The sequence below is a fragment of the Anoplophora glabripennis genome, unplaced genomic scaffold (assembly GCF_000390285.2).
Source record: "Anoplophora glabripennis isolate ALB-LARVAE unplaced genomic scaffold, Agla_2.0 scaffold12, whole genome shotgun sequence".
In the NCBI taxonomy this organism is placed as follows: Eukaryota; Metazoa; Arthropoda; class Insecta; order Coleoptera; family Cerambycidae; genus Anoplophora; species Anoplophora glabripennis.
The window spans coordinates 2,714,721-2,733,073 of NW_019416512.1; the positions used below are offsets into that span (position 1 = coordinate 2,714,721).

Consider the following 18,353-nt stretch of genomic DNA (forward strand, 5'->3'; position numbering starts at 1 on the left):
ATTAAATTGTAAATATCTCGGAAACAAAGCATTTTCCGAATTTTTGTCAAAGAACAAAAAGTGTTTATTTTGTTCCATTCCATAATAAACTATTTTCAAAGCCATTCGGCGAGTAATTTTTTTTTTACAACTTTTTTGTTTATAACAATTGACTGACCACGCCGAAAAATATAAAAAAAAACTATGTAAATTATCAGAAAAATACACTTTATAAAATAAAAAAAGTTTAATGCTGTAGGTTTTTGTTTTAAAAATTTAGTCGGTTCATGCCTTTTCTTAGGGGTGAACCGCTTGCCTATAACACCTATCTAGCGGGAAAAGCCCGAACTACAAAAACCGCGCGCCCATCCCTCGTATATGTTACCACTGTTTGGTGGTGTTTACAGCCGGAAAATCTTGAATGTCGTTTTTCTTCAATAATGGTGGAAATTACAATTTTTACAATTTCATGTTCAAATACTTCCATACTTCCATAAATTAGTAAAAGACGTTACACCTATTTTAGACTACCTTGAATTCTTTTAATGACAAGACAAATATTTGCACATCACTAACAACATTTTTTAACATAATTATACGAGTATGTTAACGTTTTCGAAACATTTTGTACATATAAAAGTACTTAAGAAATGCCACACATAAATGCATTTAGACAACATTCTAACTTTGCTACGATATTGCTAATGGTTAAATATAAAAAATTACAAACTTTTTACGCACCAAAAAGAAATCAAGGTTTACACTTATTTTGTTAAATTAAGTTCCTACAAATGTTCATCCGTTGTTGTCAAGGCATAATTGTACACAACGTTGTCTTTTACTCATACTATTATTTCCGGATTGCAGCGGTTATTCTGACGGCATTCTTTATTCGTTCTCGCAGTTCCTCTACCGAACTAACTGAAGTAAAATACACCTATTATTTCAAAGGAGTCCATAAATAAAAGTTGCACGCATTCAAATCTGGCGGACTATGAAGCTAGACCATTTCGCCCAATCCACCGTCCAGGTAAGTGCTGACTTAACTCGAATCTCGAATAATTCGGACATTATGGCAAGATATATCGTTAAGATGCTCCGACGAATTTCCAGCGGAACATCCTCTCAGCGTCCCTTAAAAAGTATAAATACCTTCTAACCTATCTGGTGTAACGTAAGGTCCAATTCGTTATTCCGGCCCAAAATTTACTGAAAGGAACTCTTCACAATACCCAGCTACAGAAATGCTGTCGGTGACGGTAATCAGTTGAGGCTGTAAAAACTGTACTTTTTGTACAAGGTACGAGTATAACCGCTGTTCTTTTAAATTCTTTCAAACTGAACATTTTGATACATTTCGCTGTAAAGTAAGTCTACGAAAGCTGGTTCCAGGATTATTTACAGCATTCTTCAAAAGTGTATCTTCAATGTTATTGGTACTATTTCGTATGAGATAATTTGAGAAATGGTCCATCCTTTGAAGAGTTGCTAGAGACAATGCAAGCTACCATTATTTCAACGCATTTCTTACATTTGACATTGAGTCTAGTAAAAAAACTTTGAGTGAATTGCATAAAATATATATTTTTTTAAATTCATAAACCACCCGTTAGTGTTATTTTAATGAATAAAAAATACAGGACAAACATGCAAGATTTTGAAAACAATTATTAGACAAAAGTTATTGCTTTTGATGAGTTAAATAATGTGATTCAAATTTTTGTCACTTTCTGGGAAATCCTCTATACAGGGTGTCCGGAAATACCGTTCGAATAATTCTAGGGGTGATTCTACATGTTAAACTATGAAGGGAAGTTCATATGAACATAAGTCCGCAAATGCGTCATAAGGTTGCTATGGCGATTCAAAGATTGCACCGGGATATAGGTTTTATTTTATATCTCTGGAACCGTTTCAGATAGCCATCTGAATTTTGGCATATGAATTGCCTTTAATAGTAGGTACTTTTCAGTGTTTTTACTAAATTATTATTTTAATCAGGGGCGTACCGACAGGGGAGGCCTCGATTTAATTTGTTCACATTTTTATTNTTAAACGTTACAACAGCAAGTGTAATATTTTATTTGATGAATAACTATTAGGTATATTTGTGTTATATGATATATTCGTTTTATACCTTTTACATTTATTTTTTGAGTTATTAAAAATATTAAAATATTACAACAGAAAGTATATTATTTTATTGATGAATAGATATTAAGTTTATGTGTTGAATGAATCATATTTTATAGTTTTGTAACTTTTACAGTTATTTTTCGATTTAATAAAAGCGTTTAAAAAAGTAGATTTTTTAAAATTTATTCCCATGATTAAAATAAAAAATCAACTGATTTAAATCACGATTTAAATCTTGATTTAAATCATGTTGATTTAAATCTTTGCACCCTGCCGACAGGGGAAGCCTCGATTTAATTTGTTCACATTTTTATTAAACGTCATATTTTTGCAGTTTTCTTAAGAAATTCTGATTCCGCGGTATAAATGACATAAGAAAGGTATTCTTGTAGAAAACCTGTCAGGTATTGTTAAATAGTGATAAAAAAGAAACGGTAAATGGAAAACAGATTTATAATTAAAAAAAAAACAGGGAACAATACAGAAACAAATAATACTAGTGTCTTATTATTAAACCTGAATGTTACTTCTTTAGTTACAGCAAGTGTTGGAAGTTATGTCCATTCATTTCAATGCAACTGGCTAAACGATTTCTCATTGAACGTTTAACTCGTTGAAAAACACCTTGCATATTCCGTATTTCTTGGCAACAATGAATGACTCTTTGTTCCAGTTGTACACTGTCAACAGGCACTAAATAAACTGTTTTAAATAACCCCATAGAAAATAGTCTAACGGATTAAGATCCGGCGAACGGGGAGGCCAAGCTACGGGTCCACCTCGTCCAATTCACCGATCTGGATAAGTCTGATTTAGATATTGTCGAACTAATAAACTGAAGTGGGCTGGAGCCCCATCGTGCATAAAAAATGTTTCTAATCTTAATCCATAAGGCAAATCTTCGAGCAAAACTGGTAAAGTGTTTTGTAGAAAATGTAAGTATGCGGGCCCATCTAAACGATGCGGCATAACACATGGTCTTAGTAACCTATTTCCTATAATACCTGCCCAAACATTAATGGAAAACTTATCTTGGAATCGAGCTTCAAAAATCGCGTGAGGATTTTCATCTGACCAAATATGATTGTTATGAAAATTTACCACTCCTTCACACGTAAATCCTGCCTCGTCTGTAAACAAGACTTTATCGAGGAAATGACGGTCCTGATGGCATTTCATCTGCATCCACTGACAAAACTCCACTCTAGGCAAAAAATCCCGAGGTTTTAGCGCTTGAATTCTTTGCAAATGGTATGGATGCAAAAATTCCTCGTGTAAAATTTCCCATACAACACTTTTGGGAATATTCGTTTGTACTGAAATTCTTCTGGTGCTACTACCTGGATTAGCTTCAATCTGTTGTAGAACAATTTCCTCTGTCTGCGCCGTTCGGGTAGTACGGTTTCGTCTACAATCTCTCTTATTTGGCGTAAAATTACCAGTTTCTCTTAATCTCTGATGTAAACTGCTGAACAGTTTATCAGAAGGAAGCTGGCGATTTGGAAAAGTTTCTTGGTACAACCTCCGAGCTTCCAAAGCACAACCGTTTGCTTTGCCATACACGAAGTGCATGTCGGCCATTTCAGCAAAAGAGTATTCCGGCATTTTTTGAAAGACAAGAACAATGATTTTTTTCAATTACAGTGTTATTAACACAATACCTAATAATCGAATAAACTTTATTTTTAAATCTTATGTCAAATTCATTTACCGTAACTACAGTAATTTGACCTTTTTCCATTTTCAACTTAGCACCGACATAAGCCTACTTTGATGTAGAAATTTTTATTATTAGGCGACCATGCATGCACTATTTTCTTTGGAGAGTATTTTCTCGAAAACGGCTAGCCTGACAGGTTTTCTACAAGAATACCTTTTTTATGTCATTTATACCGCGAAATCAGAATTTCTAAAGAAAACTGCAAAAATATGACGTTTAATAAAAATGTGAACAAATTAAATCGAGGCCTCCCCTGTCGGTACGCCCCTGATTAAAATAATAATTTAGTAAAAACACTGAAAAGTACCTACTATTAAAGGCAATTCATATGCCAAAATTCAGATGGCTATCTGAAACGGTTCCAGAGATATAAAATAAAACCTATATCCCGGTGCAATCTTTGAATCGCCATAGCAACCTTATGACGCATTTGCGGACCTATGTTTATATGAACTTTTCTTCATAGTTTAACATGTAGAATCACCCCTAGAATTATTCGAACGGTATTTCCGGACACCCTGTATATTATAATACATTAAGATATGTACTAATTTGCAACTAGTCCTATTCCTATTCAAAAAAAAAAAAAAAACAATTAAAATGTAGTCATAAGTTGGCAGTGAATGGTGAATATATCAAGAAAAATGTGATTGTACTTGCCAAGTGTTGCCTTATTCATTCATCGCTTTCATTGCAAGTAGAATATTTAAATTACTCGACAGACTATTTCAATACAGAGGATTTTTGTTAATTTATGAACTCTTATCCATTAATAATGAGTTCTTTTGCAAACGGAAATAAACACATCTCCAAAAGTCTTGGCCCCCCTTAATAACTTTTAAGTTTTCCAATATCAAGTGGCCATTTTTTGTGTATAAATTCTTTATTATCTTAACATACAAGAAAAAATTAAATCGTAGCAAAAAATTGTTTTTATTCAGAAATATGCTGATCTTTATGAAGAAATCAGTGTGAGACTGACAATAAATTGTCAATTAAAGTTTGTCCAAAATGCCAAGTAATCCGATTTCTCAGTTTGACCGGGCAAGAAGAGCGGCGTTACATCAAGAGGGATTATCAAATCATCAAATTGCTCGACGTCACGGACGTCGGTAAGTCGCATCGTGGCCGTTTTCCAGGAAACTGGCAGTGTTGCGCGAAGACCGGTTCCTGGTTGACCCAAAGTAACAGCAGAGAGATAGAAGACCATTATATGGCTAATTTCACAAGAAGGAACCGAACGATAACGGTAACAGCTCTTCGAAATCATTTTTTGCGCACATACCACAGATTAGTTTCGACAAGTACTCTCAAAAGGAGATTACATTTCGAAAATCTAAGGGCACGAAGACCTTTACGAGTGCCTAGAGTTTTACCCCGACACGGAGCTGCACGTCGCCAATGGCCTCAAGACCACAGGGATTGGGATTTGCAACAATGGCGCAACGTCCTTTTTACGGACGAGTCACGATTTGGTCTACACAGTGATAGTCAGCGGGAAAGGGTCTGGAGAGATCCTGGCAGACAGGAACGACTCATTTTTGCTAGAGAAGTTGTTCCTTATCAAGGCGGATCCGTGATGTTTTGAGGGGGTATTATGTATCGTCGCCGTACTCCACTTATTGTTATTGAGCAAACAATGACAGGTACCATATACGCTGAAAACATTATTGAACCAATCGTTCAGCCTTTGCGCAATGAATTTGGAGAAAATTTCATTTTTCAAGACGATTATGCCAGACCACATCGCACGCGAAGAGTACAGAACATGTTACAGCAATGCAATATCCAGAGAATGGACTGGCCAGCAAACTCACCGGATATGAATCCTATTGAACATGTGTGGGATTAGAGCAATATCCAACCGCGAAAACCCACCTACAACCCTCCAGGAATTGACTACAGCTGTTCTAGAAGAGTGGGATAATATGCCTGATTACTTTATTGATAACTTGATTCAAGAGATGCTAAGACGCATTAGCCAATTGATCGAAAGAAGAGGCGATCATACAGACTACTAAGATATGTTTTTTAATGTAACATTTTTTTTTCTCGAAATAAAAAAAAATCTAATTTCAATATTTTGCAGCTTTTGCGTAATATGCTTTATTGTCCATTCGTAAGTGGGAATATTAATATCAAAACAGAAAATAAGATCCATTACATTTTTAAAATTTAAGTTGATTATTTCCAAAAATATGAGGGGGGCCCAAGACTTTTGGAGATGTAATTCATTTGAAATTTTTAACATTGATCAATTTATTTTTAGGTTTTTTATTGAGGGGTATTATTATGCTATACCAACTCCAGCTGTACTATTATCATAATTAAACAACTCTATTTTCTTTAATTTACTATTATAATTACACCAGGTGTGGCTGGAAATGGTCTGCTCGGAAATCTGTTGTATGTGAGTGTTCCAAAAGGATATTATTTGAACAAGCTGCAATTTTCTGTGTAATTTACTTCGCAAACATCCTTCAGTTGCACTCTTATGTATAATATACTCTTTCCTCCTACTTGATATGATATAAATGATATAAAGAAACTTTTCTGACCTATGGATTCTCCCCCACACACCCTCAATTAATAATAATAATATCTCTACTCCTCATTCTAACCACGAGAATTAGCCCAGAAGTCGGAGACTTTTGCGGGAGAGGAGGAGGTATATTATTATTATTATTAAGCAATCCGCATTTGCGCCCAGGAACGACATGTTGGTAGGTCCTAACCACCATTCAGTTCAGGAATGAGGGAAACCTGGAAAACCTCATTAATTAGGGGGGTGGTCAAATGCCAACCGGTGTCAATTTGCCACCCAAGCCAACATTCTTCCACCCTACCATACCTGCACAGAGGGTGCCAATGCTCCGTACAAGCATAGCTAATCTACGGTTTACCGGCCGCGAGAATCGAACCCGGGCAGAATTAGCACACATCGATTTAAGTACTGACGCCTTATACCGTGCGGCTACCCCAAAAATTAAAAAAGTCCAAACTAGCTATTCAATTTTTAGTAAAATCCGAATCCGAAAATGATAAGAACATTTTTAAATTACATTTTACAGACCAGAAGTATTTTTATAATCATAAACGCATTGTTTGTGGATGCATAGTGTATATAGAGCAAACATGGTGCGACATTTGAAACGTACTGTGAAAGTAATGTTTATTGTTTAAATAGTGACGATCATCTTAATAGAGATGAAATCATGTTTTAAGCAGCTTGTATTACAAAATAATGCATTAAAATCACGGCAGTATATGTTTACTCATTAATAATTTAGAATGTAAGTAGGCATTTACAATGAGCTCAGTTCGAAGAGGTGTAAAATATTTTTTTGCCAATTTTATATTTTCTTTTTTATTTTTTTAATCTGAAATAATATATGACGCATTCATAGCTGATTCATATTGAATAAAGAAATAATAACACTTAAATATTTTGTAATATAGAATACGAGCATTTAATTTTAACGTACTTTAGAAATTCTGAATTGATTGATTTATTTTTCAAAGGTAAGTTTTATAAAAATGCATTCGATATTTCAAAATAATTCCAGCAGTATTACAAAATCCTAATGTGTAGCTCCTCTATCTGTGTGTAATAATAGTTATTTATTTTTATGAAATTTCATTTATTTATCAAATTTAACAAAGGAATTCACATATTTTATAATTATTTTTAAAGTCGGAACAAAATTACATGAGGATTTTGCTCTATTGAAATTATTAATAGGGTTTTTATACGCTATTGTGGAATAATTAGTAATATTCATTTTATATACCAACAGGTTTTGACTGACAGTGGCTTTTAACTTATTAAATTATTATAAAATATAGTTTGTGCAATTAAAACTGTACAATTTTTGACGAAGCTTCACTTGTGTAAATTTATCGGAACTTATTGATAATTTTCACTGCATATACCTATTGCCGACTTAAACTTAAACGGTATTAAAATTTTAAAAAGTGACCACAAGCAAATTACCCATTCTTCAATATCGAAAAATATCACTAAGAGGAGAAATTCAAGACCATTGTAAATATGAAGTTTCAATTGTTTTGCAAAAAAATAATTAGCTTATTTTATATCAGTTAGGAGGCCTGAACACACTTATGATTTCCGTAATTAAGCAAGAAACTGATTAAAAAGAAATGAATAATTAAAATCCATTGAACTCGGATCTGGACTGTGTACTGCATTTTCCCTCAAGATTTTCCTGTTCCATTATTGAATGATGCATGTATCGTTGAGTTGTGATTTCTGAAATCCTACTTGCTATTATAATCATAAAATATTGGATATTTCTAAAAATTCAAATACCCTGTAAGAAAACACCTTGTATATGAAATCAAGAATATAACATTTTAAAGAATTTGAGGACTAGCAGGAATTTTTATTAAGGATACATTTTTTATTAATTTACAAATAAAAACGTTTTCCCTGTTTAAGACACAATCATGGAGGACATTGTATGTGAAAGTAATAATTTTCTTACAGCGTAGTCGAATGAAAGCGCCATTTTTTCTGTTTTAAAAATCTCAAGACGAAAATGAAAAATCAAAATTATTATTTTCGTAATTGAAATGCTAAACTAATTAAATTTGCATGAGCTTTATTATCATTTAACTTAATTTCAAACATGTATGTTAATAATACAGGGTGATTCACAAATGGTGACCAAAAATGAAACGTCGTATTCTTTGGTGAATTTTAAGGGGTCTTTCCTATAAAGTTTTTATCTTCCTGAAAACACTTTTACTTAAATGACATAACATGACTATTCATTCGGTTATTTATTCGAATAAAGAAATGAATAACACTAGTCATCTTTTTAATAATTTTATTGGAGTAAATGCTCAAAAATACCTCCATTTCTACGAAAACAGACGCGACATTTTAGTAACGAAATTTATTGTTGCTTGAGTCTTATGAAAAGCATTAGGTATTTATTCTTTCTTCTAAACTGCTCTGAATGTCAATGTTGCTATCGCAGCCTACTGTGTAATTTTAAACCGCATTTTATTCGAATATCGAAGTGTGTTTTCAGTTCGTTTTTTATTTAAGTTTGACTTTAAAATCTGGCGTTTTTCGAAAAACATAAGAGAGTAGTAAGTTGTAGAAAATTGAAAGACGAATCCAAAAATATCATGATAAAGCAGTGGCGTACTATTTTATTTAGAAAAATATGCCACCGATACCCTGTCTCTGCGACACTGGAGCATGTAAATTTTAGGAAATGTCTCAAATTTTGGACAATGTTTACATAAATACATGTGCCCCATTTCAAATTATTTCACTTACTAGTTTTTAAATTATTTAAAAAAATTAATTATATTTTGTTAAGTTTAACACCCTGTATCTTTTTAAGAAGCGGTCTAGATAAAAACTTTATAGGAAAGACCCCTTAAAATTCACCAAAGACTACGAAATTTCATTTTTGGTCACTATTTGTGAATCGCCTTGAATTATAATTTACTGAAATTCATGTTTGTTAAATTTAACAAAATTATACAGGGTGTTTCAGTTCGAGTGAATCAAACTTTAACCACAAATAGAACTCAATAAATAATTCAGAATTAGCATTATAAAGCAAGGGTCTAAGTCTCACCGTTTTCACTGTACAGGGCCGTATTGGTCGGTTTTTAAAATCATATCATTTACGAAATCTTTGATATGCTTGTAAAAAATTGATTCAAATTTAGTGTGGTGTTAACATTTACACATGTGCTTAATTTACTGTAAAAGTAAAGCGGGATTTTTTTAACCCAACTTCTAATAATCATTTGGGATTCATTTTTAGATTCCATGGGCAATTCTACATAAAAAAGGTATACTTGTTGAAAATCGGTATAGTGCACGTTTTACCCAAATCTCAGTTGAATGGGAGACCGTTCTTCTGATAAGAAATTTGTTTCTTTTAGTTGACGTTACCAACCGTACATTGTTGGTTGCCTAAGCTGGCCGGTTACGTAATTTTTAATCATTTGAATGAAGATTCTGTACATGTCATAAATCCATATAGGTAAACGTTAATTAAATAAAGGAAATTAAGAGAAAATTAAAAATATATGTCACATAACACAATTTTTATAAAGATATGAGGAAAACGGAATTGTATAATTGAAGTAATGTGCTGCATCAAAACCTTGTTACATTTTTTTAAATTGTTTTTTAAGTCATAATTTGAGAGTTTCAGTCATGAATTTGAATCAGTTTAGACCAAAAAGCCGAAAGCCTAAAGTAGTTCGTTTTCGTTTGAACTAGATTGATGAAAATTGTTCTAATACGAGAACTAATAATGTATCTTATTAAAGACAGAAATTCGTGGCAATGACATATAAATGAACCATCAACCAGGGATGTCGAATATACCGGGAGACACTGTCATTAAAAAATCTAGAATTTTGATCGATGTCGTTAAACATGTTCATAGATGTTGCAATATACATATTTATTATCCAACACCCTGTAAGGATTCAAAATTACCTAAAGAACAACTTCCTGAACTTGTAAACTAAAAAATATCCTACATAAAGGAATTATTCAAAGTGGGGAATATTTATTCCCCTGAATATATGATATTAAGAGTAGTCATATGATCACAGCATATGATCCTCATAAAATTTTAAACAAAGCAACAGTTAAAAGTAATTTAAAATAAGGAAACATTGGAATACGAAGGTTAAATGCTTAAAGTCACCAGTTCAACCAGAAATAGCCGTTGCTGTTAATGCGTGACTACAATTAATATTTCACAAGCGTTTAGGTACTGGTTAAAATTTCTTTTTTACATAAATTGTAATTTTTTTGTCGAAACAAAATATTTTGTAGGTGACTATAACCTCGACGGAAACTGACTTGATTTAAAGGATATTTATTAAAAACGAATAGAACATTTTAAATAATTGCTTAATTGCTTAATTAATGAAAAAATATGTCAAAGAAAGTTGTTTGTAGATGGAGATGCAATATTTTATAAAAAATTATTAATTATTATCTTCATTTCAAAGGTATTTTACCTCCATTTTTAAACACAATTTAAATGTATAGTCTGTTTGCAAATGAAAGAGAATAATAAAACCCCGAGATAAGAACCGGCCATGGGCGTGGTAATATTTCGTTTCAGGTAATTATCGGGTAACACTAATGCTAACAAAAATGACAGGGATTGGAAAATCGACTATCTACAGACTTTTAAAGGAAACAAAAAATGAACAAGATACTGTAAATCCCCCAAAATCATCTACAGGGAGGTCAAAAGTCGTTATAGATGATTTCTTCAAAAATGTCATTCGCAGAAAAGTACACTCATTTTATTTTAAAAAAGAAATACCAACGCTAAACAAAATTTTAAGTGAACTTTCAGAGGACAACGATTTGCCAAAAATCAGTAGAAGCAAATTATGGGCCGTCTTACGAGAGTTGAATTTTTGCTGGGAAAAGCAGAACAGGAAGTCAGTTCTTATCGATAAAGATGAAATTATTTGTTGGCGAAGATCCTACTTAAGATCAATTAGAAAATTCCGTGACGAAGGGAGGAATATTTATTATCTAGACGAAACTTGGGTCAACGAGGGATATACTGTAACAAAAGTATGGCAAGATAAAAATGTAAAAAGTTTTCGACAAGCATTTTTGGATGGACTTTCAACAGGGTTCAAGGCACCTTCAGGTAAAGGGCGAAGATTAATAGTGACACATATAGGTAGTGCCAGTGGTTTTGTAGATGGCGGTTTACTTTTATTTGAATCTAAAAATACAGGTGACTATCACGAAGACATGAACGCAGATGTTTTCGAAGAGTATTTTACACAGATGTTGGATCTTATTCCTCCGGGGTCTGTAATTGTCATGGATAATGCCAGTTACCATTCACGGCAGACCGAGCGGACGCCTACGACTGCTTGGAGGAAAGCCGATATAATTCAATGGTTATCCGGAAAAAACATTTCTTTTGAAACAAATATGGTGAAAAAGGAACTTTTGACACTTGTCAATCTTAATAAAGATCAGAAAAAATATGTTATCGATGAAATGGCAACAAATCGCCAAATAACGGTACTACGGTTACCACCTTATCACTGTGAACTTAACCCAATCGAATTAGTCTGGGCGCAGGTAAAAGGAGATGTAGCGCGAAATAATACGACGTTTAAATTAAGTGACGTGAAAATTTTGTTAAAAAATTCCTTGGAACGAGTAACTGCAGATAACTGGCAAAGATGTATACATCATGTACAAAAAGAAGAGGAGAAAATGTGGGAACTCGATAATTTAATTGACGTTACTGTGGAACCTATCGTTATCAATCTAGGAGACGAAGATAATTCATCAGAATATTCAGAGGATGAATTTTAATATACCTACTTTTTTATTTTCTTTATTGTACATTTATACAACACTACATTTACTCACCATAATTTGAATTTTCAAAATACATATATTTTTGTGTGGAATAAAAGTCTATTCATTAAATTTAAATAAATATTTTGATAATAATATTGAATAATTTTATTTGAATTACTAAAAACCCTCTTAACCCGGTTATGATGCTTAAAGTAGCCTCATGTTTTGAAATGCTGTTTTTATATTGTTTACTTATAAGAGAAATGGACCGAGAAATTGAAGCGGCATAGACAAAGACGGATTGTCGGGGATTAAATTTTAGCTACCTGCTACAATTTAGTACAACCCGGTCACACAAAGTTTTTTTAAAAGTACACCTCATCTATACCGATAATACATAATATAAAAATATTGAATATAAGCACCAGTACTACATTTATTTACGATTTGCATACATAATAAGCTTTTATTACTCTCTTTCATTTCTAAACAGACTATAGCTAATAATTATGTCTAATTATTTTTTATATTTATTAGGTATATATTGCCTTCCCCTCATGTTGTTTCTGTATTTATGATTAGATAGTCTATTCTAAAAAATTAAAAAAATAAGGTAATCCTTAGATATTTAATTTTTGGTGGCAACATTAAGTGGCATTAAGAACTAGACCACCACTAATTTTTTTTGGCCGCACGACTCAAATGAATATTTATATACAGGGTGTTTAAGAAATCAGTCTGCAGAGTAGCGAAGCGCCCTCTGCGGTCTTGGCCCCCAAGAAGATATCTAATCCAACTTTTTATTTTTTTATCGCCGTTTTTAAGATTTTCGTACTTGAAGTGAAAAAGGTGTACTTGTTTCTGATTTCGATACAACTAACCATTCCCAAGATAAACGCATTCAACGACGAAAATAATAAATAAATACACGAAAACAAAAATTAATCATTTATGCAGCAAAGTTAGTACTTTTCAAATGTTATTTGTTGTTTTCAGGTATTATTACTATTAAGATCTGCCGCATGTAGTATGATATCTGTACCGTTAAAAGGGTTTAATTCGAAAACAATTAGTTGTATCGATAACAAACACTTTACCCCAAAACCTCTCAAGTAACTATCTGTAAATTGAATACAACATAGCTTTTACTCAAAAATTATCCTAATTTAAAAGGAAACAAAAAAGTTACAACGATAAATTGATTTTCAACAGTTTTAAGAGGTGGGTGTGCCTGAATAATGTAAAAGTATGTAAAACTGTGCGTTATTTTTGCAAGACGTGCCCAAATCTGAGAAATTGACCATCATTTCCTGAACACCCTGTATATAATAGACTACTAGATGTACTTGCAGAACCATTTACGATGATTCAATTATTTCGCCATTTTTTTTAAAGCAACTTTCGAAAGTTACTTAGGATTTTTGTATTAGCCTTAAGTAATTGACTACTGTATCTGAATTTTCATGAAATTGACGATTATAATTATTTATAGTAAATAACATGTTTAGGGGTCTAAAATTGTGAAAATTTTACATTATGCCAAAAATTGGGAAAATAACAAGCAGATTATTATTTTCCATTATTGTCAGCAGTGTCAGTAATTGACTGATTTTCAAATCAGGCATTTTCAAGGCCTCCTCGATTTTCATAAATTAAAAATTATAAGTATGAAATAGTCTCTTACGATCATCGTAAACATAAAATCATTAGACCCCGAAAGCCATAAAAAATTAGGAGGGATATCCTGCACCATATTACGTATAGGTAGCACTGATTAAACTGTGTTTTATCTATTGTTTCAGTAATATTCGTTAAAACTGGGGCATAAGGATTCAAGTGGCACCAAGATGGTGGACTACTACAGAGTCCTCGAGGTGTCAAAAAGTGCCACAACTGCAGAAATTAAAAAAGCGTAAGTGTCATTTTCTCTTTTATTTTTTTGTAGTGTAGATAGATACAAGCAATTGTCTCGGCAATTGTATATTACATGCGTTATGAAAACAAATAGATACCTACGACTATTATATTTTTCATTTATAGATTCTATTTTTATACTTCCACTTCTAGTAATAGATTTCTGGGTAGTCGCGATTTACATTTTGTTTATTAAGTAGTCCTTTATTACAGCTTATTCTACAGCTCAAGGCAACGACACAGCAGTAGCATTCAATACTGATAAGTCATCTTTGATGTTAACGACGGAACTTACAAACGCAATACCAACACCTTTGTGCAATTCTTTGAAATATAGTTCTTAATGACGCCAAAACTGATGTAGATCTCAGATTTATACTTTTTATTATATGCTCTTGTGTATGTTGTATTTTGTCTTATGTAAAGTGGCTCTTCTTATTTGGTACGAACTGCAGTATCCAAATTGTTAATGAAATCAAGGAGAGCAATATTTAAATAAATTGAAGAAACAACTAAAGAGTTGTGATTTATTATGCATATAATTACAATGTGTTCATTTGGCAAAGGAGCCGAAAAAACATATTTTAATAATAGTAACGTGTTCGGAAACACATGAATACAGGGTGTATCCCAAAAAAGATGTGGAGTATCAACGTGTATAATTTTTAAATAAAATCATGAATTTCCTTGTTTCAATTAACGCTTCCTTAAGTGTTCAGATTTGTGTTAACTTTTTTATTTTTTAATAAAACATAATTGATTCAAAATAAATAGATATGTTGCTGTTAATAATAGAGAAGAATCACGAATAAGAGACCAGTTCTTGCGGCTCTACAAGCTTTCAACTTTTTAGCAAAATTTTCGATCACATGTTCACATAATAGTGGTTTAATTTGAGTGATATGCTCAATTATGTTTTTCAAATGTTTGAAATGGTTTGAGGATTGTCAACATAACTTTGGTCTTAAAAAAAACATAAAAAGAAGTCTTGCTGATAAATCGTATGATCTTATGGCCAATTAACATCTCTTCGAGAAATAATTGAACTATCAAATTTCTGTTTCAAAAGATCGATTGTTTCCGTTGCTGTATGGTATGTTGTATCGTCCTGTTGAAAGCATATATTCTGCACATTAATACGCTCCATTCGTCCCATAAAAGGTTATTAATCATCGTTCTATGGCGAGCATCATTCACAGCAACAACGTTTCCAGCTTCATTTTCGAAGAAATATCACTCCACCAGACTAAAAACCATACCAGACAGTTACTTTTTTTGCATGCATTGTTTGTTCCAATGTTACTTGTCGATTTTCTTCACCCCAGATACGACAATTTTGTTTATTTACATATCCGCCAATTTCAATATGAGCTGCATCAGTAAAGCTGATTTCGTTAAAAAAAATCATCATTTTCTACATTCATTGCAAGAGCCCAATTGACAAATGTACAACGCAATCCAGGATCAGTTGGCAATAATTCTTCTGTTAATTGTATTTTGGATGCCTTTATTGATGATCCTTATACAAAATATTGATTAAAAGGGTTTATATAATGCCTAGTTCTTGTGAACGATGATGAATTAATGTGTTTGGTTAACAGCTGCAACATTTACGACCGTAAATTTGATTTCTTTTAGGTATTATTTCCATAGGTATTTTATACGATATTTTCTTCCAATTTCTGCACAACTTTCACCAAATTTAAAATAATTTTAACAATAAAGACCTTTTGTTCAAATTTCGTGGCTGAATACGTACATAGGTATTGTATTTTTGAAACCGAGAGAGTTGCACGAAACTAAATTTTTACAGGATAGCTAATACCATGCGAAACATCGCCTTAATGTTAAAAATGTTGTCACCGCCGTTGTTTGTGGTAAAAATTCGAAATATTTTTAATTATTCAAGTTTACATGACTGAAAACATACATAGGTATTGTATTTTTTAAACCGAGCGATTTGCACGAAACTAAATTTGTACAGGACATAGTTAATACAATGCGAAACATCGCCTTAATGTTAAAAATGTTGTCACCGCCGTTCTTGGTGGTGAAAATTCGAAATATTTGGAATTATTCAAATTTCATGGCTGAAAACATACATATGTATTGTATTTTTGAAATCGATAGAGTTGCACGAAATTAAATTTGTACAGGACATAGTTAATACAATGCGAAACATCGAATTAATGTTAAAAATGTTGTCACCACCGTTCGTGGTGGCGAATATTTGAAATATTTGGAATTATTCAAATTTCGTGGCTGAAAACATACACAGGTATTGTATTTTCGAAACTGAGAGAGTTGCACGAAACTAAATTTGTACGGGACATAGCTAATATAATGCGAAACATCTCCTTAATGTTAAAAATGTTGTCACCGCCGTTCTTGGTGGTGAAAATCACTTGTAAAAATTTAACAGACATCAACAAATAATTTTTATAAGCATTTTTTATACATAAGGGTGGCTGCCACCCTTAATACGGCCCAGTTATATACAAAAACATACAGGGTTTTGTTGGAAGAGATAATTTAAGCTATTCACGTATAAAAATTTAACAGACATCAACAAATAATTTTTATAACCATTTTTTATACATATGGGTGGGTGCCACCCTTAATACGGCCCGGGCATTTATAAAAACATACAGAACTTTGTAGAAGGGGTAATTTAAGCTATTCACGTAGAGAAATTTAACAGACATCATGAAATAATATATAAATTTACAATATTCACGTAAGGGCGGCATCCACCCTTAGGTACGAGAACTGGAAATATATACCCCGTATATTAATCCGATTTTCGAGTTATTTGAATCCATAAATGTTGAAAATTATAAGGGCATTACCACAATACCACATGAACAAAAATCAAATCTGAAAAGCCGTTGCTGGAAAACCGTTGCTCTATTCACACCCGTCATGTTCCTACTCAACAACTGTCAGAAAAACTAAAATTATTCTAATACAAAAAACACAAATGGCAGCAAATTTAAAAAGTTAACTCAAATTTGAACAGTCTTCATATAGTTTTAACTTTATTTTGTTTCTAGATGTTGCGTTCATTTTCAAATTATTCGTCTATTCACTACTTCACAGTACTAATAGAACGATAACATTTTATACAAGGTGTCCAAAGCTTTTTCAGAAGATTTTAAAATTACTTTTTTTAATTTTATATATTTCTTAGATATTTTTATTTTGTTGCTAAAGGGTCTATCTTTAGTGATTTTAAAATATGTGGGCTAAAAGAGAGACACGATATTTTTCATAATTTAATTTAAATAATATAATTAATTAAGTTTATTAAAAATCAATTAAAGTTAATCTCATTAAGATAAAACAATCTGTAGAATTTTTAAGAACTTATAATATAAATCATACTACATCGTGAGTCAAAATCATAAGTGAACCTAAAATAAAAATTGGAAATGTACATTATGAAATCTAGAAATATTAAAAAAAATATAAGTTACACTGAAAAACGTAAAAATTCACAAATTTTTCCTAAAATGTCTCCATTTCTGAAAATTCGATATTTACGGTGTGATTTTTCTGCAATTGTAAAGTTATCAATAAATTGTAGATTGTCTCAAGTTCTCACATAAAAGTCAACACAATTTGTACATTTTAGAAACAAAGGGCAATGGCAATGTTTTCTACGAATTAGAAATTAAAAAATAAAAGATAATTTCAAAATGATAATTCCATTTTCTCTCAATAAATTAAAAGGCTCATGTAAGTGTAACAGACGAAACTTACCAAGAAATAATTATATTCAAGATATTCCTAACTACTGAGGTTATAATATACCTAAATCAGCTATTTTTCCTAGATCCATTTTCATATTCAAAATTTTAGTCAAATCAAACATTTCATTTAGGTCGACTTGCCTGAAGTTGACTCATGACCCCACAGGTTGATATTTTATTTTAACAAAATGATTTTATTCGATTTTTAATATATTTTTATTTTTGTATTAAATTATAAAAAATATATAAATATATTGATTCGTTCTAGATATTAAAATAAAAACAATCGAAGGCTGTCATTATATGTCATAAAAAAAAACAATTTGCTTTATATAAACAATTTGAAATATCTAGTTAATTATTTGATATCCATATTCTGAAAATATTATTTTGCAGTTAGTTAAGTAGTCACTAACGACTAAAAAATACAAAAATATGTAATATATAATTTAAAACTAAACTTAATTTTGTTTAGGGGACTTAAAAGATTTATTTA

General features: G+C 31.7%; 1 protein-coding gene across 2 annotated transcripts in view; it reads left to right on the top strand.

Annotated features, from left to right (window-relative positions):
- The window catches only part of LOC108903369 (dnaJ homolog subfamily B member 6-A), an 83,743-nt gene that overhangs the window by 17,275 nt on the left and 48,115 nt on the right, over positions 1-18,353 (top strand). For both annotated transcript variants that reach the window (XM_018705523.2, XM_018705532.2), the window contains exon 2: positions 13,994-14,103. In XM_018705523.2, the coding sequence (XP_018561039.1) occupies positions 14,039-14,103 (65 nt within the window). In that variant the 5' untranslated portion in view covers positions 13,994-14,038. The remainder of the gene's footprint in view (positions 1-13,993; positions 14,104-18,353) is intronic.